The 25,878-nt window shown below is 40.9% G+C and overlaps 3 protein-coding genes across 4 annotated transcripts; all 3 read right to left on the bottom strand.

Annotated features, from left to right (window-relative positions):
* Nucleotides 1-94: 94 nt before the first annotated feature.
* LOC146511267 (retinol dehydrogenase 12) lies at nucleotides 95-6,278 on the bottom strand. The gene is made up of 7 exons (XM_085173208.1): nucleotides 6,161-6,278; nucleotides 4,044-4,199; nucleotides 3,652-3,755; nucleotide 2,783; nucleotides 2,252-2,461; nucleotides 1,461-1,653; nucleotides 95-1,271 (listed from the first exon to the last, which is right to left on the bottom strand). Exons 2-7 carry the CDS (start codon nucleotides 4,183-4,185, stop codon nucleotides 1,169-1,171), a joined length of 753 nt encoding a protein of 250 aa, XP_085029334.1. The 5' UTR covers nucleotides 4,186-4,199; nucleotides 6,161-6,278; the 3' UTR covers nucleotides 95-1,168.
* An 864-nt stretch (nucleotides 6,279-7,142) lies between these two features.
* Nucleotides 7,143-12,649, bottom strand: LOC146511266 (retinol dehydrogenase 12). Of its 2 annotated transcripts, none has more exons than XM_085173209.1 (7): nucleotides 12,397-12,649; nucleotides 9,810-9,925; nucleotides 9,266-9,421; nucleotides 9,058-9,162; nucleotides 8,672-8,881; nucleotides 8,078-8,270; nucleotides 7,143-7,313 (listed from the first exon to the last, which is right to left on the bottom strand). In XM_085173209.1, exons 1-7 carry the CDS (start codon nucleotides 12,465-12,467, stop codon nucleotides 7,211-7,213), a joined length of 954 nt encoding a protein of 317 aa, XP_085029335.1. In that variant the 5' UTR covers nucleotides 12,468-12,649; the 3' UTR covers nucleotides 7,143-7,210. The 2 variants fall into 2 exon arrangements, with proteins under 2 accessions (XP_085029335.1, XP_085029336.1); XM_085173210.1 differs by lacking the exon at nucleotides 12,397-12,649 and adding an exon at nucleotides 10,026-12,314.
* A 693-nt stretch (nucleotides 12,650-13,342) lies between these two features.
* Nucleotides 13,343-25,589, bottom strand: tnfrsf11a (tumor necrosis factor receptor superfamily, member 11a, NFKB activator). The gene is made up of 10 exons (XM_085173190.1): nucleotides 25,266-25,589; nucleotides 21,456-21,531; nucleotides 20,872-20,997; nucleotides 19,645-19,791; nucleotides 19,467-19,548; nucleotides 19,004-19,071; nucleotides 18,733-18,852; nucleotides 18,522-18,571; nucleotides 17,390-18,314; nucleotides 13,343-14,719 (listed from the first exon to the last, which is right to left on the bottom strand). The coding sequence occupies exons 1-10, from the start codon at nucleotides 25,338-25,340 to the stop codon at nucleotides 14,436-14,438; spliced, it is 1,953 nt and encodes a 650-aa protein (XP_085029316.1). The 5' UTR covers nucleotides 25,341-25,589; the 3' UTR covers nucleotides 13,343-14,435.
* Nucleotides 25,590-25,878: the final 289 nt, after the last annotated feature.

Raw genomic sequence — 25,878 nt, 5'->3', positions numbered from 1 at the left:
CCGCCCCCTGCAGGCGGGGAGGTGTGCTTACACTTTCTGGAGTTGAAAGGCAGAAAGAAGAAAGACCTCAAAGAAGATCCATGAATGTAATGGAGCTGGCTATAAAGAGGATTGGTGTGATACTGTAAGATCATATATCCCATCGAAGTTGTGCTTTATTGACATATTTGGGCAAGCAAACATTTGCAGCCATCATCCCAGAAATGCATTAATAGCAGACTGAAAAATGAAAAACAATCAAGATAATAAACAAGTCTTTAGACAAGGACTAGAATTAGGTATAGGAAAACGAGTTTATCCCCTTTAATAAAGATGAAACACTAGCAGACAGCAAACTGGCAATGGTTTAGTCATTTTCACAATTAAAATAAATAAGAAAACTAAATAGTTACAAAAGGAATGTAGGGCCCCTAAATTTATCACATATTAAAATCCATAAAATTACAATCAGGGGTTCTAGATCTTTTTTTCAGAGACTGTATATCTAAATCAGAATGCACACATTGTTCAGACAGATTACTGGTCATGGGCTTATCTTATTCCACATTCCTTAGCACTAAATCCTCCCTCATGTGATGTAGATTAAGATGTGATTCTAAACAGCATTCTGGCGTTTGCTTTATAATGACTTTTCTTTCTTTTCTTCATTATACTTAGTGTACTCATCTCAGTGTCATAGTGTCAAAGCACACATGTCACATCACATAACGTGTCTATAGGTTACAAATGAGCAAAATTTTGCAATGTAGTTGTTACTCTTACGTGCTGACACTTACAACCATATGTGTCCATGCTGTAAATAGTGCCACATTGTTCTTTCTACTGTTAGGAGGAAAGGTAGAACTGCAAGCATTTATAATGATCTGAGTTTTACTGATCAGAACCAGATCCACACTTTGCTCTATCTCGCTGTTCAAGACTGGAATGAACAAGATATGCCCTCACAGAAATAAGCATCATGCACTTTTTAATAACACTTTTTCCCACCAAAACATACAATGTACAGCTTTTTTAGATCATTTACAAAATAAAATGGTCTTTGGAGCAATCTTGTTACTTTTGTTTTAAACAGTAACATTAATACATGTATAAAAGTGCTTAGCAGTGCTGTTTAAAGTATGATGTTTTCACACACAGCGTCTTCACTGCACAGGTGTTTTAATCCCATTCACTGCCAGGTGATGCCGAGCATGTTACAGCTGACTTCCCACAGTTTCTGCGCCAAGTCATCATCAGAGGCGGATCTTGAGCACCTTGCAGGGGCGCAGTCACTGCACACACAAAGAAACAGAAAATGAGAATTACACACTATGCACTGCATTTATGTAACTTGTAAAAAATGGGGAAAAAACATTACATCAAGTGTAACTTTTTCTTTATCACCAGGTAGAAACACTGGGCACGGTAACACCGGCACTCTAAAAGCTCTTGCTGTTAACTGAAATACTGGGTCTGTGTACCTGAAGTACCCTCCGCTCAGGCTCTCTAGACCTGGCTCTGCAGCACAGTAAATGGTAGTCTGCGCTCCCTCCACTGTGGTCTTGGTGAAAACCTTGAAGATTTTCACCGCAACTTGGATACATTGGTGCTGGTGCCTCCACAGGTCAGACTGAACCACCCCTGGGTGCAGAGAGAAGACGCTCACCCCTGTACCTGCAACACAAATGCAAGCACGTACAAATACTGCCAAATAACATGTGCTAACAATTGTCACCTGCTATTTATATGTGCATGTTGAGATTTTAAGCGAGGTTCGTAACATTTCTTCTTTCTTTTTTTTCTTTTTAATGAAAACAACAACAGACAGGTTGTTGTTATTTCTGAGTTAATGGACTGAGCTCTACTCCTGGAGGATTAAAGAGAGCATTCAAGTGGAAATGGGACTCAAATGTAACTGTTGGCAGATGGGTAGGTACAAAGGCAGATAGGTACTGACATAGGCAAGTATTTCTGCAAGTTATTCAGGGTGACGTTAATAGAAAGTTTAAGCTTGTTGCTGCCAAACTGTTGTTATGTAAAAATGTAAAAAAAAAAAAAAAAAAAAACTACTTCCTTGACTCAACAGCACAACTTCATCCCATTAGTCAGATTCCATGACTCTGAGTCTCTCAGCAAAACCCGCCTACACGATGTCTGCACATGCTTCACTTTTACACATTTCTGTGGCCATATCATGGCTGTAAGATACCCATGTGTTATAGTCTTCATTCCTCATGATGCACATTTGGATATTCCTTTTCTAAAAGCTCACCTTGCAACCTTTTTGCGAGTGAGCGTACAAAGAGGACGTTAGCCAGTTTGCTCTGTCCGTAGGCCTTCATGGCATCGTAACTCTTCTCACTGTTGATATCATCCAGTCGAAGCCCAGTCCAGGTATGGGCCACCGATGCCACCATGACAATACGGGCCGGAGCAGAACGCTCGATGAGGTCCAAGAGTAAATAAGTCAGCAGGACGTGACCTGATGAAAACAATTAGAACACCTTTTCTTGTTAATTTATTAATAAAGCAAACCCAGCAATTAATGGGTAGTGTATGTATAATAACCATTTTAAACAAATATATTAATTTTACTATTTTGCAAAAAAGACACATAAGGAAAACTGTACCAATCATATCAGTGACTAGCTGTGCTTCTTGTATACCTGTTGCTGAAATTTGTGTGGTTGTTTCTCATATGCAACATAGAGTAGCTCTTCCTGTGGAGTTTATAAAAAAAGCCAGCCACCTGACTGAGAATAATCTAAAATCTGACTCCATTTAGACGACCAAACCTGGCCACCCTCATGTTTTCAATTTACATGGCACTCTACAACCGCAGGAGTCGCAATCTCAAGCAAATCTCGTGTTTTTTTCCTACTCCTTCTTCCTTGCTGTGAGCTTTCTGCTTTGTTAGAAGTCAGAAAGTTTACATTATCACAGGATATTATTCCTGCTGATGTGGTAAACAGTGTGTCACCCAATACAATGCATGCCAAGATGTTTTCTTTTTCTTTTTTTGTTTTCAAAACATTGAGGGACTCTTCTTGATCTTAATAAGAGCATTTTTCTTTACTATTTTTTCATTAATTCCCATTTTGCATAATATCACTGTTTAAAAGAGCATGTGAACACATAAAGAATGTGCCAAAGGGCACAGGTTTATTTCTGGATATTTGTACATGTCTGTGTGTTTGCATATGTGTGTGGGAGACCATGCTGGAGCACAGAGTGTTCCCGCTCCGTCAGCCTGAGACAAAAATAACATGGAGAAAAACATCACCTAGGAAGAATCCATGGTCCAATAAAGGGGGGAACACTGGCAGCAGCAACTCTAGTTCATTGTCCTAGCTTGGCGAGATGTGTTATTAATGCCAGATTTAAAATGACCTTTTTCGCTATGAAAATACGCCTGTCACCAGGCAAACTTAGCATAAATTCAGTCAGAGGCACAATATGACTGTCAGCTGTTCACGTTAAAGTAAACCGACAAATCTAAGCTGTCAGAAAAAGTTGTAGCCAAGCAAACTGTGTAAACATATTTAATGACTGCTTCTAAATATGAAACATGAGCCTTAATATCAAAACAAAAAAGAGGCGTAAAAATGCAGATAGAAAAAAAAAAATGCGTAAAAGTGCAGATACTCTCAATCAAAACTGAGAGTAACTTACCAAGTGATTGACACCTAGCTGCATTTCAAACCCATCAACTGTCTTGGAGTAGGGACACATCATAATGCCTGCGTTGTTTATCAGGATATTCACTTGTTTTTCCTCTGGAGAAAAAAAAAAAAAAAACACACAAACTGATAAAGATTGGGTATAAAATTTCCTATGTACCGAATACACTTCATATCTGATAAAACGGCTGGTTTTAAATTCAAATGCTTTTACAGTATGCCTCTAATTATCTGCAGCAGTGGCGGTGGAGGGGCTGAACAAACAGGGATTTATACATCAGCCCTGCAATTAGTGAGCCCTGTTTCCTTGAAGAGTCCATTACTCCTTAAGAGGCATACAAGTATGCTCTTGAAAGGAAAAGTGGATTTAAAAAAAGCATATACCTTTGTTAACAACTTCAGCAAAGGCCCTAATGGACTTGGTGTCAGACAGATCAAGTTTCCTGATGACCACGTTCTCATTTCCTGTGTCTTCCAAAATGTCCGTCCGTGCCTCCTCCGCCCTCTCGAGGTCTCTGCACGCCATGATGATGCGTGCACCTAAAAAGTAAGATCCACAGAGCACGAGCTGCTGACAAATAGTATAATATAATACAGTCCCTCACAACACATTGCTTTCCTCACAGAGTATCAGTTTAGGTGAGCACAGGAACCTTAAATCACCCCAAGTTTCATTAGGAAAGACTTGACCCCCATCATATTCCCCCATCAAGTGTGAAATTTCACTCTGAGCTCACATCCTGTTTTTGGCAGCAAATGATTTTTATACACCCCATAACAGCCATTTTCACAGCAATTGTATTGTACTACCCTAATACTTGAACAGTAAAGATTCCCAAACTTAAAACTACAAAAAAAAGCTTTGCTCATTTGCTGGCATACAAAAGCTCCCAGCATTAAATGAAGAACCTTAATCTTTCAGGGTTCTTCAGATTGTCCTCTAAAGCTCTCCCTCAGCATCTCATTTAGCCAACTGCTCCACTCGAACAAACACAAGACCCTCTCGATTGTGTCGTTCTCATTCGCTTCTGACACAAATTACCATGCATTCTTCTTAATGAGCACAGAAGGGGGGGTTTGAGGACACATGCACCCTTTCTTTCACCCATATGCAGGCACAAATATGCACACACACATACACACACGCTCTCCTGCAAACTCAGTCATTTTCACACACTCAAAAATATGCAAAATAGCTGCTGCGCCCAGTAATTACAGAAGATGGAAGCCATTAACTAGTTGTAATATAGCATCTCCAACCTATTGCTGTTCTTTGTTTCCATCCTGAGGACCAAATTATTCCCACATCAACAGGGAAGCCAAGTTCACACAATTAAATAAAATAGTAAACAAACAGTGGGAGTCAAGTCCAAGAGGCGTGTACTGAGTCACGTCCAAGATCTTTCAGCAGATGATTTTTTTTCACATGCGCAAATCATCTGACTATGTAATAAAAAGAAAAAATGGCTTGAGTCAGTTTTGATCATAGACTGATTATTCACACTCAGAATGATATGTAATTGTAACAGTCTTTCCTGATTTCACATCATAAACATTAAATTTCACATGGACAGCTTCCTTTGACAACTCATTACATGGACCAAAAAGTAAAATAAATGAGTAAATGATAATAATAATAATAATAAAATAAATTTAGATCAAAATCATAACAAACGATTGACAATGTTAAGATGCAGTGCCTGAAGGAATCGCTTCTCGTTATCAATCTTTCCAAATCCAATCATGTTGTCATCACATTGTTGCGTAATCCAGTTTACTGAAAGATGATGCTGTGCCTCCTTCTACTTTGTTTTAAGGCAGGGAATCTAGTTTTATTATTATTACTATGGGTTATTTTATACTGGTGCCAGTGTAAATTTAAAAAAAAAATTACATGTTGGTTGTTCTTAAACTGAGGAAGGTGTATGTGGCATGCTGTGTCCGCCATGATGCAGATGGCTGAACAAACTGAGTCTTGTATGCAGAACCAGCTTTCATATTACTCACTCTGTGTGCATGTGTGTGTGTGTGTGCATGTGTGTGTGTGTGCATGTGTGTGTGTGTGTGCGTGTGTGTGTGTGCACGGCTGCTAGATGCACTGTCTTTGTTTCATGTCTGGCCCTGCAGGGGACCCTCACAATGCTCCCTCTGTCCCTGCGACGCCTCATCTGTCTTCAATTTCTGTCAGTCGTCTGGAATCGTTGAAACATTAACCAAGAAGCTCATTTAAAAAAAAAATATTAAAAGACAAAACAAAACAAAAAAACCCCACAAATATTTTCTATATTTTTATTCAGATTCATGATAGACTTAGGTATGCCAAGCAAGCTGGACCTAGCCCAATCACATAAGTGTTCTTAGTGCTTAAATCACGAGGTCAGAGTGGGTACTGTACTGTAAGTCACAGTCTGCCAGTTAGTGTAAATTAAAGAGGCAGGCACATGTCTGAAAACCTGATAGACAGAGGCAGATGGAGAAAGACCCGCAGCTGGGCACAGTACCTCTTCTTGCCAGGTCCTTGGCAGTTTCTTTGCCTATACCAGTGTTGGCTCCAGTGATGACCACTGTTTTCCCATCTAACCTCTCCTCAGAAGGACCAGTGGGTTACAGCACACACCCCTGAACAAGAGGCAAGTAAAAGCATTGATTATATATTTTTTCCTCAAAGTTTTAAAGACCTGATCTTTATTTGGACACAAAAGAGTCTATAAATCAGCACATGCTCTCATACTAACTATTCAACATCAGAGTTACACATACTGCATCTGTAACAGAGTATATTACATCAGTTGGTTTCCAGAATAATTGCGCAAGTCGTTTAAACAGATTCATGCTCAAAGCTCCTTTTTCCGTTTTCAAAATTAGCATAAAAACACCAATAAAACCACAACGCAATTCGCTCTGCAAAATCTGGTGACACAGTGGATAATCTTCAAATATCTCACACTGCTGGTATTATTAGAGCCAGCTACCTAACCTTTAACGTTTTCTGCAGGCTCTATTTTATGTATTTTTCTCCTACCTGCAGTACATTCTTCCTCAAAGAGCAACAGGTTTCCACCTTAGGACCTCTGCGACAATACAGCTCCTTTCTCCGCCACAACACTTTATCAGCGGGTTCCGTGCTTTTCATCTGTCAGCCACCTCTCCTCGTTTTCTTTTGCGTATAGGTGCCGGGGCCAATCAGGGGCGGGCTGACGCATAATTGATTCACAAGTTACAGGCTGTGGGAGCAGCCGGCTCTCCTGCCGCCTCCTGCTGTCGGAGAGACTCGAGTTATGGGGTTAGCTGAGGCGAGAGTGTGATAATTCACCACTGCGGTGTGTGATACCACCGAGAGCGTGGAAAAGCCAAAGTTAAAACGTGCCTCACTTCTTTATGTAGCAGCATGCCAGTGCTAAAAATCCTAATGATGTAAGAGTCTAGTAAAAATGGGAAGTCTGTTTTTTTCACTCACAAACGGACACACAAGGACACACAGTGTTATATCAGGAATGTTTCTTTATTGGAAGCGGTTACATTTGTCTTAGCCTTCAGATCAAAGGTGAAGTTTATCTCCAGCGGATGCCCAACAGGTGGCAGCTCACAGCCCACAGCTTCAGGGCTGTGCCGTCATCCTGGCCGGCATTGGAGCTCTCTGCTCTGGAGCAGTTACTGTAGAGAAAGGGGTAAATGGACAATACATAAGCACATCGTTTAAGTGAGCTATACATTTCCATCGCTGTAACATAAAGTGCACTAAAACATGTGTTAATTAAAATGTAATCAGCTGATAGTTAGAAGATAGTAGGTAAAATAGAGACACAATTGGATAACTGTAGGTAATATTTGGTGCATTATTACGTGTAAATTAATCAAACTCCACACTTTCTTCATTGATCATTACATTTCTAATTTATTCTTTTTTGTTACTTCAGGTAGTTACTCGTTGCTTCAGGGCTGAATGACCATCAAGAGTCGGTTTAAAATGAATCAAATGTGAGTTATAGCCATGGGTGGAGATACAGTCTTTTCCGGTCGTGCTGAGCGATTTGGAGACTGAAAAATTGATAACGCTGTTCTTTCTAAGAAAGGTGCATATTATAAAATATTTATTATCTAACGAATCACTTATACAGAATGACTCATAGATCTTTAGTAATTACCCATTAATTAGTGTATTAAGAATTATTCGGATGATATCAATGAATGGCTCCTCTTGTCTTTCATGATTCTTTAATCACACCTGTTTTTATAGCGATTAAGCACATTTTTGTCTGTAACTGTAAATACTTTGCTCAGTGGTCAAGTTTATGTCTTTTAAGGAAAACATTCCAGTTTATATTCCATCGTTTATAAATCATATAGCTTCATAGAAGCTGAGACTGGTCGTAGATTTAGTTGCGTCACAGGCAACTTCTTTTGTGTTTCACGCTGACCTGTAGTATCCTCCAGTGACCAGCTGATTCTCAGGAGTGACGGTACAGTAGATGGTGGTGTAGGCTCCCTCTGCTGGGGTCTTGACCAGAAACCCGAAGTTCTTGACTATATCCAGAAGAGGGCGCCTTATATGCCTTAAAATGTCAGTGTTCACGAAGCCGGGGTCAACTGAGTAGGCCGTGATACCTAGAACTGGAGGGATTGGTATAAAATATTATTTATCCAACCTGAAATGAAGCAGATCCTTGATAACAGCTTGTAGTCACACATGAGTGGACACATCAGGAAAGTAAAACATCCAGAATATATAGTTTCACTTGATTTAGGGGGGGAAAAAAAGGTTATAGAAAGCCTTGACTCATATCTGGGAAGAATGACAGCATTATTAGTGAATGAGGAGTGCTTTGCTGGGCAACAATTAAGTCTTTAACACAACTTGTGCTCTGATGTCACCCAGAGCGGTTGTGGTTGAAGCATGGGACTCTCACACTGTTGAGATAAGATCCATTTTCTCCTTGCATAAGGAAGGCGAGGCAGACAGGCAAAAGACAACACATAATGACTAGATAATATTTCAGTCTCTGCGTCCCTACCCTCTGTCCTTTTGGCCAGCTCTCTGGTGAACAGGACATTAGCCAGCTTGCTCTGCGCGTAGGCCCTGAAGTGATGGTAATCCTTCTCCCCTTTCAGATCATCAAAATTGATTTTGCCAAAGAAGTGAGCTGCTGATGACAGGTTGATGACCCGAGATGGGGCCGAGTGCTTCAGCAAGTCCAGCAGCAGAAAAGTCAAGAAGAAATGACCTAAATGGGTGGTAGGAGAGAAAACGGCGAGGAGTTTTAAGCCACCACTGATCACTGATCACATATTTAGCAGTAACAACAGGAGCTGACTGACAACTCATCTGCTCTTTTGCTAAAGTCTGTTTCAATCTAACATGTTTGTCATTAACTAAACCTTGTGTGTTTTTTCCTCCTACCCAAGTGATTGACTCCAAACTGAATCTCAATTCCATCCACTGTCCTGGCAGAAGGACACACAGCCACGCCTGCATTGTTGACCAGATAGTGAAGAGCTTTCTCAGCTGTGAAAACAGGACAATTGTTACCACCATCACAGTATTTAGAAGGAAAAAAGAATGCACACGCTACTCTGAAGTCCGCGTGTGTGTTGCGTGTGCCACCCACTGTTGTAGATATTCTCGGCAAACTGGCATATTGATTTGGTGTCAGCCAGATCCAGTTGCCTGGTGACAACCTTCGCTCCCTTCACCTCCCTCACGATGTCGCAAGCAGCTTGCTCTCCCTTCACCATGTCTCTGCACGCCAAGATCACCCGGGCGCCTACGGGAGATTAATTCCTCTTGTTTGCGTGTACATGCATGTTTGACATTTGAACAAGATAGCACGATTTCAACACATATGTCTGGGCCAGTTTGGCAGTCTTTGTGTCGTGGCAGTATGCTCTGAACCTAATCCCTCTGCCTGCCTTTGATCAACCAGTACTGATACATGAGTTCATTAGAAGTAGGCATTATCATCAAATTCGACAGTTTATGTTTGAGTCACCTGATTGTATTTATTATATTTGCGTGAGCGGGAAGCTTCAAGTGCACAAGTTCACAAGTACACTGAGTCACGCAGACGAGAAAGAATATGACAACAATTGTAAAGAAATTTGTTACTCATCATTGCATTTGCTGTCTTTACATGTGCAGCGCTGTTTGCTTGCCTCTGCTAGCCAGGTCTTTAACGGTCTCTTTTCCTATTCCAGTGTTGCCCCCCGTCACTATAGCTGTCTTCCCATCTAGACGTGTATCTGAAGACCATGTGGGGATGAAGAGAGACCTGTGGAGTGAGACACATAAAGCCGTTATCTCAGATGGATGAATGTAAAGCTACCGTCAGACTTTTCCCCCCTTTCTGGTGATGATGTACAAAAGCTTACCTGATTGCTTGCATTTCCAAAGTAAAATAAAACTGCGATATCCCTACCCAAAAATTGTTTTCGCTGATGTTGAAAAGTCCCAGAGATGTGGAGGCACAGGGCTGAGAGAGAAAGCAAACATGACCGCCTTTTAAATGGTAAGCTGTTGTTAGAAAGAAATACCCCTCTGTTGGAACTCATCACTGGTGCTAATCAATTAAGGTGGAATTTCAAAATGTATCCGAGATAAGCGTCATATGATTGGTGATGCAGTATTTTAAAGAATCAAAGAAACAGAGAAGTATTTGTTTGAGAGGTTTCAGCTCAATAATGCGTACCAAACTAAGTATTTGAAATGACTCAGCAAACTAGATTTAAGACACTGAATCTTTATTTACTGTAAAAGGAAAGTAAACCCTTTTCAATTCTAAGGCTTTATAAATCAGGGTTCAATAAAAATCCCTGGTGCTTAGCATGTCTTAATATAAGGCTATTTAACGAGAACTAGCACTATCCCCTCACAGCAACAACATCCGGGGTTCGAATCCAGGCAGGACTCAGTGGAGTTTGCATTCACCTCTGTGTTATCCCTGTGACAGACACAGAAAACAGACTCATCACAACCCCAGCAGGATGCCGAGGTCCCGTGGGGGCAAAACAAGGCCAAATAATCGCTCCTCCACCACCACGCTTAACACTTGGTATGAGGCATTTGTGCTGATATGCTGTGTTTAGTTTTCAAGAAATGTGGCATTGTGGATTAAGGCCAAGCACTCTACTTTGGTTTCATCTGGCCAAAGGACATTGTTTCAGAAGTTTTGTGGTTTGTTCAGATGCAGCCGTGCCAACCTAAGCTGTTCTGCGTTGTTCTTTTTAGAGAAAAGAACGTTTGTCCTGCAACCCTTCCAAAAAAGTACATACTTTCCTTTTGAACAATAATGGCCCGATCTGAGTGCGTTTGCTCTCAGCAAGATTGGCAACAGTCTAGAATGTTTTGCAGTTGCCAATCTAGCTCACTGTGCTCAGTGATGGCCTTATAACCCTTTCCAGACTGATAGACAGCCTCTTTTAATCATTCGTAATATCTTTCCGCCTTGGCATTGCGCTTCCACACAAACAAACAGCCAAAAGCCCTGCTTTTAGAGTTGCTTGCACTTACTGTGTGATGCTGATGTATTAATTACAAGCACTTGATCAGCATCACCTGGCTGCTACTTACACACTTAATTCCTATGGAAGCATTAAAGGGGTGTGTTTAGCGTTTCACACACTATTTCTGCATTTTGCCTTAGTTTTTGTTGACACAGCGTATGCTCATATTTGTAGCTCTTCGCGGTTGTATTTATCTGATTTTTTCACATGACTGTATGTAGCTGTATTTACCTTTTCTCTGAAAATTATCTCCTTTTCTGCATTAGAATTATTATTATTATTACTGTCTATAATTACTGTGTCGTAGATGTAACAAAATCACAAGAGCAAATTGTTCAATTAAATTTATAAGGCATTCATTAAAAAGATTCTTATGTATAAAAATGTAAAAGTCCCACACAGTTTCATTCATTCCTTATGTATTTATCAGCTACCATCTGCTGCTTCCATTCAAAGCAGTTCATCATATTTATATCCTCTCAAAAGCAAAATCATTATCTTTGAAGAAACTAGAAACTCCATCTGCTGTCAGTGCTGAGTAACGAATCTCAGCTGTAATGATCTTTTGCGAGTCTGCAGCTGGAATCCAAAACTTGCTTCCACAGGTGAGATGACTGTAATTTCAGCACATCAGCACTGTGGATTTTCTGGTGCTTTCCGCAGGTCTGCGCTGTCACCTGGTTACACCGACTGTCAGGTTATTAAACCAACAGCTGATTGGGCTTTTTCTCAGGCTCGAAAGTGCTCCAGTATGAAAGACAAACCCTTTCTCAAGAGCCCATTTCCTCTTTTCCAGTGATCTCGATTCCTCTTTTAAAATTGTAATCAAATAAATAAGGTGGTACACAATAATATGTCTGTATGTCTGTTTAGAAATGCCTATACAAATGCAACAAACAGACGCATCTCGTTTCCTGTGTTGCTGAAACTGTAAACATGAACATTTATCCACGATTTGTTGTCTTGTTTATCATCTTAACCTGCACTTACCACTAGGAGGCACACTATAGCAACACAAGGTGGTTGCTACCCTACATATAAGTCAAATGAAAGGCTGTTCTCTCACACATGAAAAGAAAAGAAAAGGCTGAAATCATTTAAATGTGCAGTCAGGCTCTGTGTTGGCCAGCCAGCCAGTTCTCATGTAAACCATGTGAAAGCTAGTCATAACTTCCTGTTTTCACAAACAACCATAAAATAAGCTGAGACAAGACGCACTCTTACACACATGCACACACACATACACACACATATAAACATACTCCTGCTGACCCAAACCAGGCCCAAATGAGTGCTGCCAGTTCCTCTCATGTGGTCTCTCTGTGACGCTAGCTGGTCTGACTGCTAGATTAGTTTCTCCTCACAGCTGCTTGCCATCCCCGGGCCTGATGAAAGGCTGCCTGTCTGTCAACGCAGGGACAAAGGCACAGAGGCCTTGCCACATGTGTAATTAGCATTGCTTCACAAAGATTATAGATCATCTTGTGGAGATAAATGAAGCCTTGGTTGTGTTTTGTCAATCCCCCCCCCCAAAAAATAGGAAAGTTGACCAAGAGTAACCACAGAATGCAGGATGGCAGCCATCCGTGAAAAAAATTAGATGCAAAACATATTTAATTTCGATCAAAATAGTCTTTCAGTAATTCATTGCAATAGATTTGATTTATATGTACATTTTTTGTTTGTTTGTTTTTTGCAAAGCTGCATACATATGGCAGGGCTATAAATTAACAGTTCATTGAAACTCCTGTGTGCGCTTCGCTGTTAATGGCACCACTCGACTTCACAAAATCCACACAATAAATCAATTGACAGCGTATTCATTCGCCTTTGAGAAACAGATGAAATATATACAAGCACTGATCACATCTGAAACTTCTGAAATACACACAAACAATCTGCCTCGTAAAATCTTTTTTTTTTTTTTAAACAAAACCATTATTATTAACAAACATCTGACTTTTCTTCATTAAGGCCTGGCCATTAAAATCAAATAAAAGAAATCACTAATAGAATAGCTTATCAAATGCATAGCATTTTGTTTCGAAGACAAAAACTGCACTTGTGTTGCAGTAGGGAGAAAATAAAGTCTACAAACAAGCTAAACAAGCATCGTACCAAAACTGGACGTGTCTCTTAAAAAATAAACAGATCCTGCAGGCAAGAAAGAAGAATTCACTCATTGATATGTTTAAAATTCTGTCCAGCCAGATCTTATTGTGGCTTGCATATTCAAAGTTCTATGATACAACAACTAAAACGTATGTTCCACACGGTGGATATTCCATTACGCAAGTATCAAAATCATCCAGACTTACAAAAGTTAAAAACTAAGAGCTTACAGATGTTACCTAAAGCAAGTAATCAATAGAAATGTGTGGGACATTAAATATTTTGTAACTTCTTTGTATCGAGACCAAGCTGTAAGTTCCATGCAACGATAAAAATATTATGCACCTGCAGTATGAACCCTACTTCCACATTCATTTCACAACAAAATTCCCCATCACTGTCTGGAATGGAGGGAGTTTCCATCTGAAAAGGCCTGCAGCTTTTCTTCTTTTTTTTCTGGGAATAGATTCCCGTGGCAGGATTCAGTGACTAATGTCTGAAATAGGCCAGGTTATAGATGGTTCATTAGTAAGACAACTGTGGAGACACAGAGTCAGATTCCCAAAAGACTGATCTCCCAGTTATCTGACTGATCACTTTAAAATTCAAAAAATGTTTTTCATTATTACAATAACTTATTTGATGTACACCTCTTAGCCATAACACTAAACCCACCATTCTGCCAAAAAATAAAAAATTAAAAAAAAGAAACCTCTGCTGTGCATGCACATGAGCCCACTGAGGGTGTCCTGTGGTCCTGTGCGTTGTGGAATGAAGCCTCTGCAGATCAGGCTTGTTCTTGCTAACTCAGCAGATGTTTGATTGGACTGCCATGTGTTATGCCAAGTTGTCAAGCAGTTTTTCTGTTGTGACAGGACACTCTGTCCCGTTGGAGAGAATTCTGTTGTCAGGGGATGCCGTTGCCATGGAGGGATGTGACTGATCTTTAACGATGTTTAGGTGGGTGGTATGAGTCAATGGAAGAGGACCCAAGATTTCCCAGCAGAACATTGCATTGTAGCAAGATAATCAACATGATTCATTTCAGCTGACAGCAGTTTTAATGTTGTGGCTGATTGGTGTAATCAAAAGATAACATAAGCACCCGGACTATGGCGATGATCTCTGAAGTGACATAAAACATAAAGCAAAGCCACCGGCCGCTTTTCACTTTCCCAGTGATTGCTCCTCCATCGCTTCCTGGACTGGCAGTGTCTCATCTTGCAAAGTACAGTGGGAAATGTAGTCCCCTTGTGATCTCAAGCTGCTCTGAAAAAACGGAGCAGTCTCAGTGGCTTCTTCCTGGACAGGGTTGCCGAAGCCATCATCCCGCTCCACCTCGTCGCTGGCGTGAGACGTCTGGCTGACGCAGACAACAATGACGTCACCGCTAAAGTTCATCACTTGACCGCTGGAGATGAAGGTGGTGTTGTGGTTCCCAGACACCTGACCTAAATAGAAAAGTAACACAGAGGAGGCGTAAATGGTTAGGAAGCTATTTATAGACGATGTCTGAGAAAATCTTTAGTTTCACGTGAAAATCATAAACACTGTATCGCCAAACTGGTATAGAAAATGCCGATGCAATAACAGCCTATTGTGAAATTCAACGAGATGTGTTGCTATAATTGTAGGGTTGTGTAGGACTTTCATTTTCCCTGTACAAACAGGCTTCCAGAGCCCTATTTCATGACACAAGTGAAGAAGGGACTAACTGTTGGCTAACCTCATGTGACAAATGGACAGTGGGTGTAATGACTTTGCAGGATGACCACAAAAAGGCAACGGCTACAGAGACCGCCATATCATATCCTGCTCGACATAGCTCCGTCAGTATCCAGCACTTCTAACCAAGTGAAACTCAAGACCACTAAAGGGAAGCAATTCGTCACACATTTTGGGGTTTTAAGGATTCAACTGAACAATTTTTTTAAAAATGTGCCGCTCCATCCACCAACATCTCAGTGTCTAATCTCCATCCTACAGTTGCTTTCCTGCCAAACGCAAACTTGCATCAATACCCTTTGTGCCAGTGCCTGTATATTGTTCACCTACAGAGTTAAACCAGCAGGTGAATTAGGAAATAAACAGTTTTGTTTTGTAAATCGCATTACACCCCATCAAACCTCTGGTTCCTATTTTCTCCAGCCTCCTGTCTGACTTTCCAGGCGACAGAAGAGGCCAAACCTCCATGACTCACAGCTTATGTTCCATCTGTTCACACATATGCGCACGCACACACATACAGTAAATGTAAGAAAATGCACTAACAGGCATTTTCACACCTACACATACACGTTTGCGCTCAAAAGCACATGCAGCCAAAGGCAAACGCTACCACAGACTCTCAAAACGTGTGTGTCTCTGTTTCCGTATCCAATCGCATTTCCCGGAATACCAGTCTGAGAGGGCAAGCTTGAAAATATGCCATTTCACCACAGCTCTGAAAACAATGCTCTGAGGAATCTGCTTGGGTCTTCTGTTTATCCTCTCTCAGTTCCACGTTGATCTTTTTGGATACCCAAAAACTGCTCTGACAGGGGTAAAACTGACTTGTGCATATTCTCTATCAGAATCTGCCGATTTTTCATGGATAGGTGCCAGCTTAAGTCTTTGATTGTCAGACTAAATGTGGTTCATTAGCCCTATTGAGCTGACGCTCAACAAAGGCAGCCCCAAAATTGCCCTGAGCCGGTCAGTAGCTAATAAATAAAACTAATGTGCACCAGGACGGCTACTGTGGGTGAGACAAGGGAAACCTCTGAACCTTGCCTAACCTTTAAATAGTATAGGCGGGAAGTCCTTGTAACAATTTTCATTACTGCATGATGGGAAACTGTGTTCACTTCAAGCCAGCAAATGTGTAATTAAAGTAACCAGTCATCAGTGAGAGTCAAAAAAAAAAAAGAAAAAAAAAGGCTTCACAAGTTGGTGTGTGTGTGTTTTTGTTGGGTTTGCGAGGTTATAAAAGCATTACTCAAGCTGAGCACATCTTGGTTCAATTAAAGCTGCGGTCACTTTGCGCAACCCTATGGAACTCTGGGTAAACAGGAGTTTTGTACTGTAGATGGCATACTCGACACTGGTGCACACATACACAAAGAGCAGTGTTTGTTAAGAGTGCGGTTCTGGTGGCTCACTAGCACATCAAACACACACACACACACACACACACACATATCTTTTTCCTGCTGCCTGTGTGGCCTCGCCAAAATCCAGGCTCAAATTATCAATACTGACTTTAATAAAAGCTATTTCTTGGAAACAATCACACAAACGCCATATTTTTACGCTGAGACCCATCCTCTGTCTATTCTGTGTTCGGCTAATAACGTTTGAGCTCGAGCTGACCACCGTCTCTATCAGACTGCTCAGATATTACTGCTTTTAGAACTAACCATAACCACTAGGAGCTCGAGGCACAGAGAATAAATGTTTCCCGTAGAGTTTTCTCTTTGGCACGACCATAAGGTCTGTGTGAGAACAATGCATGCTCAACCCCGTGACTGTAAAACTTTCCATTAAAACCAATCTAAATTTCATTCTGTTATTCTTGGTGGCTAGTCCCACCTATGCTGTGGAAAGAGAACACTGCTATGTGGTGTATCCAATCATGTATGGGTATGACCCTGTGGCAACACAATGGCGACTGCCTACACAAACAGCGAACACAGAAATCCACCTGGCAAACACAACTGTGGTCCTGCAACCTTTGTAATGAGCCATTATCCCCATAACGCACAACCACTGTGCTATTAGTTTTTATTGACGCTGCTGAGCGGTCACAGCAAAAAATATCCAGGAAATAGCCAGCTCCAAATCAGGAGTAAAAATAGACTTGTGACTGTGCGACTCAACTGCTTAGGAAAAAAAAGTATATAATATAATATAATATAATATAATATAATATAATATAATATAATAGACAAAAGTGTACATTAATTTTAAAAGCCATAATTCTGTCCTGTGAACACTTGATGATTACTATTAAATTACTATTATTACTTAATATTTTACCTCCCCCACTACTTTGGAGCTAGTACCTTATCACTTCTTTTTTTCCTTATCATTAACATTTTTTTGGGGCTTCTTATATAATCAGTTTTTGAAATTTCATGTACCTGAGGTAAGATTTGGATCAGCCAGCTGACTCTGAAGGCTCTCCGGTGAGCACTCCAATTCTGACTCCTGTGATGAGAGCTTGTTGTCTCTGCTGTCCCCACAGGGAACTCCCTGGTCTTGCTCTGGGGCTGTGGCCTCAGGGGGCTTGTCCATGTAGAGCTCTCCAACAGATGGGGATGGCAACAAGGGGGTGACCGAGGTCATCGCAGAGGTCGTGCTGTGTTCTGTTGATGTGGAGTCTGTGCTCATCAGTCTGTACAACCCCTCCCATTTTGTTGGCGATCTCTCTTTCAGGTGAAATTTGAACTCCGGCGACATCTGGGACAATGGCAGGTAGAGTTCAGGAAGCGGACTGGTTGACTGGACGGCGGTGGAGGTGTGGAGGAGAGGAGGAGAAAGAGAAACAAGCGGTGCGACACCTGACTGACTCGTGGACACTTTCTTGAGATTTCCATCTTTAGCCTCTTTCCCACTTCCACCTCCATCCCTCTCTCCATCTAGCCCTCCACATGAGCACGATCCCGGTGTTCCAGGGCTGACAGCCTGGCTACAGTCCTCATTCTCCCCTACTTCCAGGGGCTCGTGGACAGGAATGACACACATGCAAGAACCTGTCAAAAGCCGGGACACGCTCACGACCTCTTCTAACCCTTCTTCCGACACCTCTTCTGGTTCTCCAGATCTTTTGCTCTGATCCTCCATTGGTGTTTTCCTCTCAGTCCCTCCTTCTTCTGTCATCTCTTTTATGAAGGGCAGAGAGACCTTTACATCAGGAACAGAGATGGGCAAGGTGCACGAGGGGTTGTCAGTGGGGCTGGAGGGTGCTTGGTCGATAAGTTTGGTCACCTCACATGGCGTGCATTTTGAGGCACCAGAACCTCCTCCTATTCCTGCTCCGCTGTGGTAAAGAGGAGCCAGTGTCTCCTAGAGTGAAGAAAACGATAAAAGAAGAGAATTATTGCAAGTATGCATGTAAGACGATGTTAGATATATACAGGCTCTTTGCTTCAATGGAACAAAAAATAGTCACAAACAATAGAAAAAGTAGATGAAACAGCTTGTAACAAGTTTAGTTTCTATATGTATTCGGTTTTGTTCGAGTTTTTTATTCTAACAGAAATTCCACCTTACCTGTTGTATCCGGGTCCTCTTCAGATTCTGGACACAGGATCGCAGATTTACTGAGAAATGAAACAACAAGGTGTAAGTACTGAAAAAAATGCAGGAAAAAAATGACAGTATTTATGAAAGTAAAGGTTCACGTTTTTGTGCCAACGTCTACATGTATGTTAAAGCAGTCATACAGGCAGAAGAGAAAGGTTCATAGAGGATTTCGACCTACCAGAGAGTAACTTCATTTTGTCCTTGTAGCAGAAGAGAAGCAGAATGAGGGGACACAGAATGATAATGATTGACAGGACTGAAACCATCACCCAGAAGGACATAGGAATGACCGGGTCACCTGTAAGACAGACAATTATTGAGCTTGCTTTTAGTCTACAGTTTTTTCCCTCTCCACATTTAGAGTCACATTTAAGCCTCTAATTAACAGAAACGATTTTGTCATATGGAAAAATATGACATTGTATATGTCCGTGTCTTTCCAAACTCACGTGGTCCACACCCTGCATCAGCTTCAGCACTGCCTTGCTTGATCTCCTTGCTGCCATCAGCCTTGCAACTGGGAAAGAGGAAGAAGAAGAGGAATATTTAGACAATGAGAATGTAGTTAGTTTTTTTGTTGTTTTAGTTCTCCCTTCTACTCCACATTTTCCTATCAACGTGCTGAACTCGCAGTTCTGCAAAGATAACACCAGAAAGGCAGATGGATAGAGAGGAAAACTAAATTCTGTCTTTCTCCACCGTCATCATCATCGCCGATGATCTGTCAGGTCTGGCTGGCAGTGGAAGCTGATGTCTGCTCCAGCCAGGGTTCCAGAGGAAGTGGTGAATATATTACTCATAACCACTGCTGGCTGCCGGTAGGGACGGCTGCCCAACTGCATTTTCCCTTCACAATAAGTCAAAAGATTCCAGGCTAAAAACATGTGTGTGCACGTGCAAGTAAGCGCTTACTTTGTCCACGGTTTGCACGGTTCGTCATCGTCCTTATCAGAGAAGAATCCTTTTGGACACGGCTCACACACCTTCCTCTGATCTATAATTAACAACACAAATCGTAATCTCGGATTTACAACTTGTTTCTAGGGTCTTGTTATAAATGGGGGATGTTCTGTGTTGTGGACTTTCTCACCGTGCTTTGTCTCAAGTCCCTGTCCGGGTCGGCAGGTGGGTATCTTCTCACAGTACTCACAGTTGATGGGGTAACACTGGAAGCCTTCAACACAGCGACATGGCTCCTCTTCTATCGAGTTTTCATTATTTCTCATAAAACCCAAACCTGTAGATTTAAAAGAAAGATACAAATGAAGTGAATGATTAAGTGTGTTAAATGCAAATTCCCACTCCACAGTTCAATACAAAGGAAAAAAAATTCCATGTTAAGAAGATCCAAGCATTCTTGGCTACCACAACCCCGTTTGTATGAATATGGAGGTGTTACGTAAAGAGTAAACAGAAAACTGAAGTGAAAATCATTTATTTGATTGAAAATAACACACAAATAATGTATAAAAGTATGGAAAAGGTGGAAAATGTCTTTATTGTGTTTCAAAAAACATTTGGAGAGGAGGGCAAGGAGATGTCTGTACACAAGCTTGTAAAAAAAACAAAAAACAAAGGAGTCAGTGGATGGGCTCAGAAGCACTTCCTAACATCACTGTCAGTAAACACAGGAGAGGGTGATATCTACAAAGGCCATATTAAAGTTGAATGATAAAAGTTTTAGCCCTTTTTGGAGGAAGGCCTTCATTATTTCAGCAGGACAATACCAAACGACATGGGGGGGAAAAATCTGACCTACTGAAAATATCTGACCCATTATTACACGAGGCAAACAAAGACCTTAACTGCTGAACAGCTTAAAACTTTATTGAGAATGAATTTAGCAAAAACGTTCAGATTATTTTTCACCAATATGCTCCCCGAGTCCTCAAAGACATTTGGGGAGTTTTAAAAAGACGAGGCGATCCAACGTGACAGTAAACCGTCTCAATCTCAACTTTTTAGAAATGGGATGGTGGCAAATGGTCTGCACTTCCTTAATGTTTACACAGCTTCATGATTTTTTGGGAAAGGGGTTGCAAAAGAGAAACTAAAACATTAAAAACATGAGTATAAAATTAAATACTGTTGACTGGAGAGTATTCTTTTATGGTGTAGCTGTGACTGTAGAGTATGTTTGGAAAGGTTGTTTGATCTTTGTCCTTCGAGTAATCAGAGGTTGTCAAATTAATAAACAAAACGTTTTATAATTAATTAATTATTTTTTTAGAATTGAAATGAATGGTATTTTGTCACAAGTAAGAAGTGAAAAATGGATTTAAATGTATGGAATTGATAAATAAATGAAGGTACTCACTCGGATCACAGAACTTCTGCTTAAGACAGCGATAGGCATTATTCAAGCTGGGTTGATATTCTCCGTGACTGCATTTACGACATATAGTCTGAGCGGTATCAGTGCAGTCTTTAAACACATAATAGCCTAGTGGCAAAAAGAAAAGACAAAATTGGTGTTAGACAGAGGATTTAAGAACCCAGCATACATAATTACAATAACACAGAAAAGCCTAATTAAATAGAAGAAAACAAAAGAGAAACTGATCAAACTGGAGCTCCCTTCTTCTTTTTAAGCAGTTGATATATTTAGCAGTTTAAGTGTGTGTGTGTGTGTGTGTGTGTGTGTGTGTGTGTGTGTGTGTGTGTGTGTGTATCCACGCATTTGTGGAAACACATGCACATGTCTGTGCCACTTTAAGCCAAAAAGATCTGCTTTTAAACATCCTTCCTCTTTTACTTTAGAATATTTGTGAATGGAAAGCTATTTTTACTTTATGCTGACTCCACAGAGGAAACCAGATATGCATCCACTATCTGTGTGTGTGTGTGTGTGTGTGTGTGTGTGTGTGTGTGTGTGTGTGTGTGTGTGTGTGTGTGTGTTACCTGGTTGACACTTGTTGCAGCATTTGGAGTCTTTTAGGTAGTGTGTTTCTTTACATTGAGATCTGGAATCTGCATTCTGTAATTAATGAAGACAAAAGATAAGTTTGTAACAGTTAGTAAGAGGTATAATGTTTGAGTCAGGACCAGGATGGTAAAAACATTTTCAAGACGTGCCCAGAAATTCTTTCCATGCTCTCAGAACACCTGAGCGCAGCTCTGAAGCCTCCAGACCAGAAAAAACAAAGTCCACAAGTACACAACAGGGAAGTAACAGGAATTATATAATATCCATTCTGGCTGACTTTGAATAATTAATCACTTGCAAATATTCTCCCAGCCATCAGTGCTGTGCTGTAAAATAAAAAAAAATAACAAATCTTGTGCAGTTGTTACACTAGATTTCTAAAGGCCTTCTGTTCTAAAAAAAATACTATGCAAAGTTTCCTGCTGTCACGCAGCTAAACACAGCTCTCGTTCCAGAAAGCATGGAAAAAAAATACGAAACATCTTTGCATCTCCTCACAAACAATAAACGCTTTATTGAAAAGGTTACTTACTGTAATGACCTTCCAGCCGCTCTAAATTAAGGGCTGGAGAAGTCCTGGCCACACTGCTGAATTAGACAATTTGGCTGTTATAACAGAAATGATGCCAAAACCACGGTGTCTATACATGTAGAAAAATACAACCTATAGGCCTGCCTTGACTCCGACCTTGAATTGACCGCCATCATTTTGTCATTCAGTCTAAGCTTCATCTTCCTGACTACTAAATACTGTAATTTGTACTGTCATTGAATTGCTGGTGTTGCAGAGGTTCAGAAAAGCTTCCCCGAAGTTTTCCTTTGGGAAGCATATTCACAATTTCTTTTTGTTCATTTGATTTTTAATGGAAAAAAATCCCTGAGCTTACCCCAGCAGTTCAAATATACAGTACTGGACTCAACACTGTTTTCACACCCTTCTCATCCTCCCCTGTCTTCTTTCTCACACCTCTGATTAGACTGTGTCAGTCTTTCCAACTTCAGACCACGACAGCGCAGCATGAACGCTCTCAAGCTTTTAATTACCTCCACTCAGACTCACACATCAGCCAATCTTTGTTTTATAATCTAACCAGAGGGATAATCATACACAGTGCTCATAGCTCAGACCGCAGCACTAATGGACACCATATGCTGCAGGAGACAGAAGTGACAGAAGTAGGAAAGATTCCCATGCTATTAAAAGACTTGAATCTTTGTGTAGATAGATAGGTAGATATGGCTTTTAATATGCGCAGCTGGACCAGAGCGCACAGGAAGCCAAAGGAATGCCGGGAATTGTGTTTTTGTTACCGCCACATCTAAACATTGGGTCTCAGTTATGTGAAACAATGTGTTTTGATTCACTAAATATATAATGGATGCAAAAGAAAAACAAGTGACCCACCCTATATGATTATAGGTTAACATAATGGTAAACATAGCACATCCGACCTCAGAGCTAACTTGATGTGCTGCATGTACTCAGATATGAAGTTATAGAATTGCTTGAAAAAGAAGATGTAGGGAAGTGGAAAGCATATGGATGGACAGAGCGGGAAGGACTTGGTGAAGCTTAAGAACAAAGAGGTATTAAGAGTTCCACCCCTTCAGCGACATGTCACAACTGCCCCCTAGCTTGTTTCCGAGCTGTTTTGTTTAACTTACAGAAACATTCACCGCCGTGTGTGACCCTATCAAATGCAGAGCACATTCCATAAGCTTTCAGCGGACAAGGAAATTTGCATAACGGCCACAGCAGCAACAGGCTCAAAGCCAAGAGAAGTACACTGCAGCTCATAGGCCTCTAGGGGTTTTACTGGTTTACGATAAGATGCTGTGAAAGCATATTGCACAACAACTGGATCTTTGTATAATGTTTGCACCTGTGATTAGTTTTTTTCTTAACAGCTATAAAAGCAAATCCCCTTAATGCCACCTGCATAAATCAAGACCTGATATCTCATACCTTTGATTATAACTCTTCAAAACAGAAAAAGAAGGGACTAAGTTGTCTTAAAAATTCATTTACAAGTAACAGAAGAAAAAAAAACACACAAAGAATTAAATTGGTTGTTAAATTGTTAAATTGGTGGAAATTGGTGACAGCCAATGATGTAAAAACACAACCCAAAAATCAAGGAAGAGCAGGTGCTGCAAAAAGTTAAAAGAATATGTGCTAATTGCTTTAATGAAACCTGATCCAGAGCTCATAGGCAGTGCGCTGCTTTTTAAACCGGAGGTAGTCATAAATCTGATCTGGTACTTGATGGATGGAAGGAACTTGAACAGGTAACTAATTATTGGCCAAATATTAAATGAAAAAAGTCAGGGAAGAGGCAGCAAAATGTTGCTAATAGATAACAGGTCAACACCAGTGCATACAAGCAGGAATGAATGCATGACTGACTTGAAAATCTGGCAAATAAAAAGTTCAGGAGCCTTGTTTGTGGGCATGCGAGCAATAAACCCAACAAAGCACAGTTCTTCATGATATATTGACTTTTAAGCTCTGAACATCTTGAAGCAATTGTACATTGCTCAATGTCACAAAGACAGTTTGAAATGAACTCGGAATGTATTGGATGAAGTGGTTGCAAACCAAGAAAAAGAAGGGGAATTCTTTGGGAATAGTGTGAGTCAGTAATGGCAAGACCATGGTGAGAACAAACCAAAGCCAAGGGTTTGCAATGTCACCTTAAAACGTAGTTGAAAAATATTCCATCCCTCCTATCCAGACAACTGTCTGTATCACGTGTTTGCTTTCTATTGCCACTGCTGCTGGTAAAACTTTGACTTATTTCATAGACTTTTTTGGGGAAAGGAACAACTATATATTTATTTTGCGCAATTGCCTCCCTGGATCACTGCATTGACAAGTAAAATACCCCCACAAGCATTTTCTCTTGCAACACACCTCAGGAAAGAAGAGCGTGCGTTCCAGTCAAAGTTATGCCAATGCTGGCTTACGGTAATGCAGGCACACAAGCAATGATAGATCATTGGTGCCCAACAGTCCCACCACTTCAACCACATCTCATAAACTTCTCCACCTGGACAGCGTTAGCTGGTTGGACTAAACAACGGCGTGGACAACAACATGCCATCGACTATATTCACTCTCCCCTTCAAATTAACTGTGGCAGTGCATCAGCTGCGACATTAGGTCATTTTTCATCTATGTAAATCTACTTAATTGGGTTTTTTTTTTAGTATGCGCTTCTTAGGTATATTACGAATAAGGCTACGATAAAAAAAAAAAAGGAAACCAGGAAACAAAAAAATGTTTGTAAAAGTTGGTCGCAATATGCAGAATAGAGATCCTGCTGTGACCCCTGCACCACCTTTTTAAACCTCGCCTCTGGCTGACCCAATGAGGTTCCTGATGAGCAACTTGGACGTGGAAAGAATACTTGGTGGAGGGAGAAGAACGTCCAGTTGCCAGCGGCTTTTCTGTGGTCAGAGCAGGGGAGAAGTGGCTTCGGCCCAAATACAGCTGTTTCTAGTCAGTGTCTGTGCGTAAAAAAAACACTGTTCCCCAAATTTCCCTCGTCCCTCATCTGACCAGCTCATGCAAATCCTGGTGTGTTGACACATACTCGGGTTTAGTGTTACATATCTTTTGTCTAAAATAACTGAACAACTGTTAATCTCAGCACTTTTGCATTAACTTTCTCATTTAGAGACCTACAGGCTTCAAAGGTGACCGTCAACTCATTTGATATCAACCTCTTAGCTAATTAATGGGGTAAATGTTTATCATTAATAATGGGGAAAACGCGTTTTACCTGTGCGTAAAAGGTGACAAGGGCACACGTAATCCAGCCGCGGAAAATCCAGCTTGTAGAAAAGTTTAATCTCATCTCTACCGATTTACAAAGACGACTTCTGAGGCAAACTTTTCTTTATTAGCGAATAAACAAAGATCCGATCCCCGGACTCTTTAAATGTCCTCACTGCAAATCAATTCTTCTTGAGTGCGTAAATGTGGTTGAACCTCCAAACACCTCACAGGACATCGCGCCTTCATTCCCATCTGCCCTCTCCTCTCATCTTCCTTCTGCTTTTCACCCACGCGTAGTGAAGGGAGCTACAATGCAACAGCTTGTAAAAAATGAGTGACTTACCGAGAGTGGACTCCTCCCACGTTCATACGCAAAGGACGGCTCCACGCCTCCATCTCAGCCCTCCCGATCAAGCCGGAGAAATTATGTGTGTGACATTTAGTGTGCCCGACTATGAACCACCCCTTATTTCTCAGGTGGATAGATTTATTTAAACATGTGCAAACCTAAATCTACATTCAGTGCCGGCATAAAGAGTTTGTAGAAGTCTAACGAGCTCGAAAGTCAATATTTGGTATGACCAGCTTTATTCTTGAACACAGCCTGAACTCTCATA

The sequence above is a fragment of the Neolamprologus multifasciatus genome, chromosome 9, assembly GCF_963576455.1.
Source record: "Neolamprologus multifasciatus chromosome 9, fNeoMul1.2, whole genome shotgun sequence".
Taxonomy (NCBI): Eukaryota; Metazoa; Chordata; class Actinopteri; order Cichliformes; family Cichlidae; genus Neolamprologus; species Neolamprologus multifasciatus.
The sequence above is the reverse complement of the archived record's forward strand: the minus strand, read 5'-3'. Positions and strand labels throughout refer to the sequence as shown.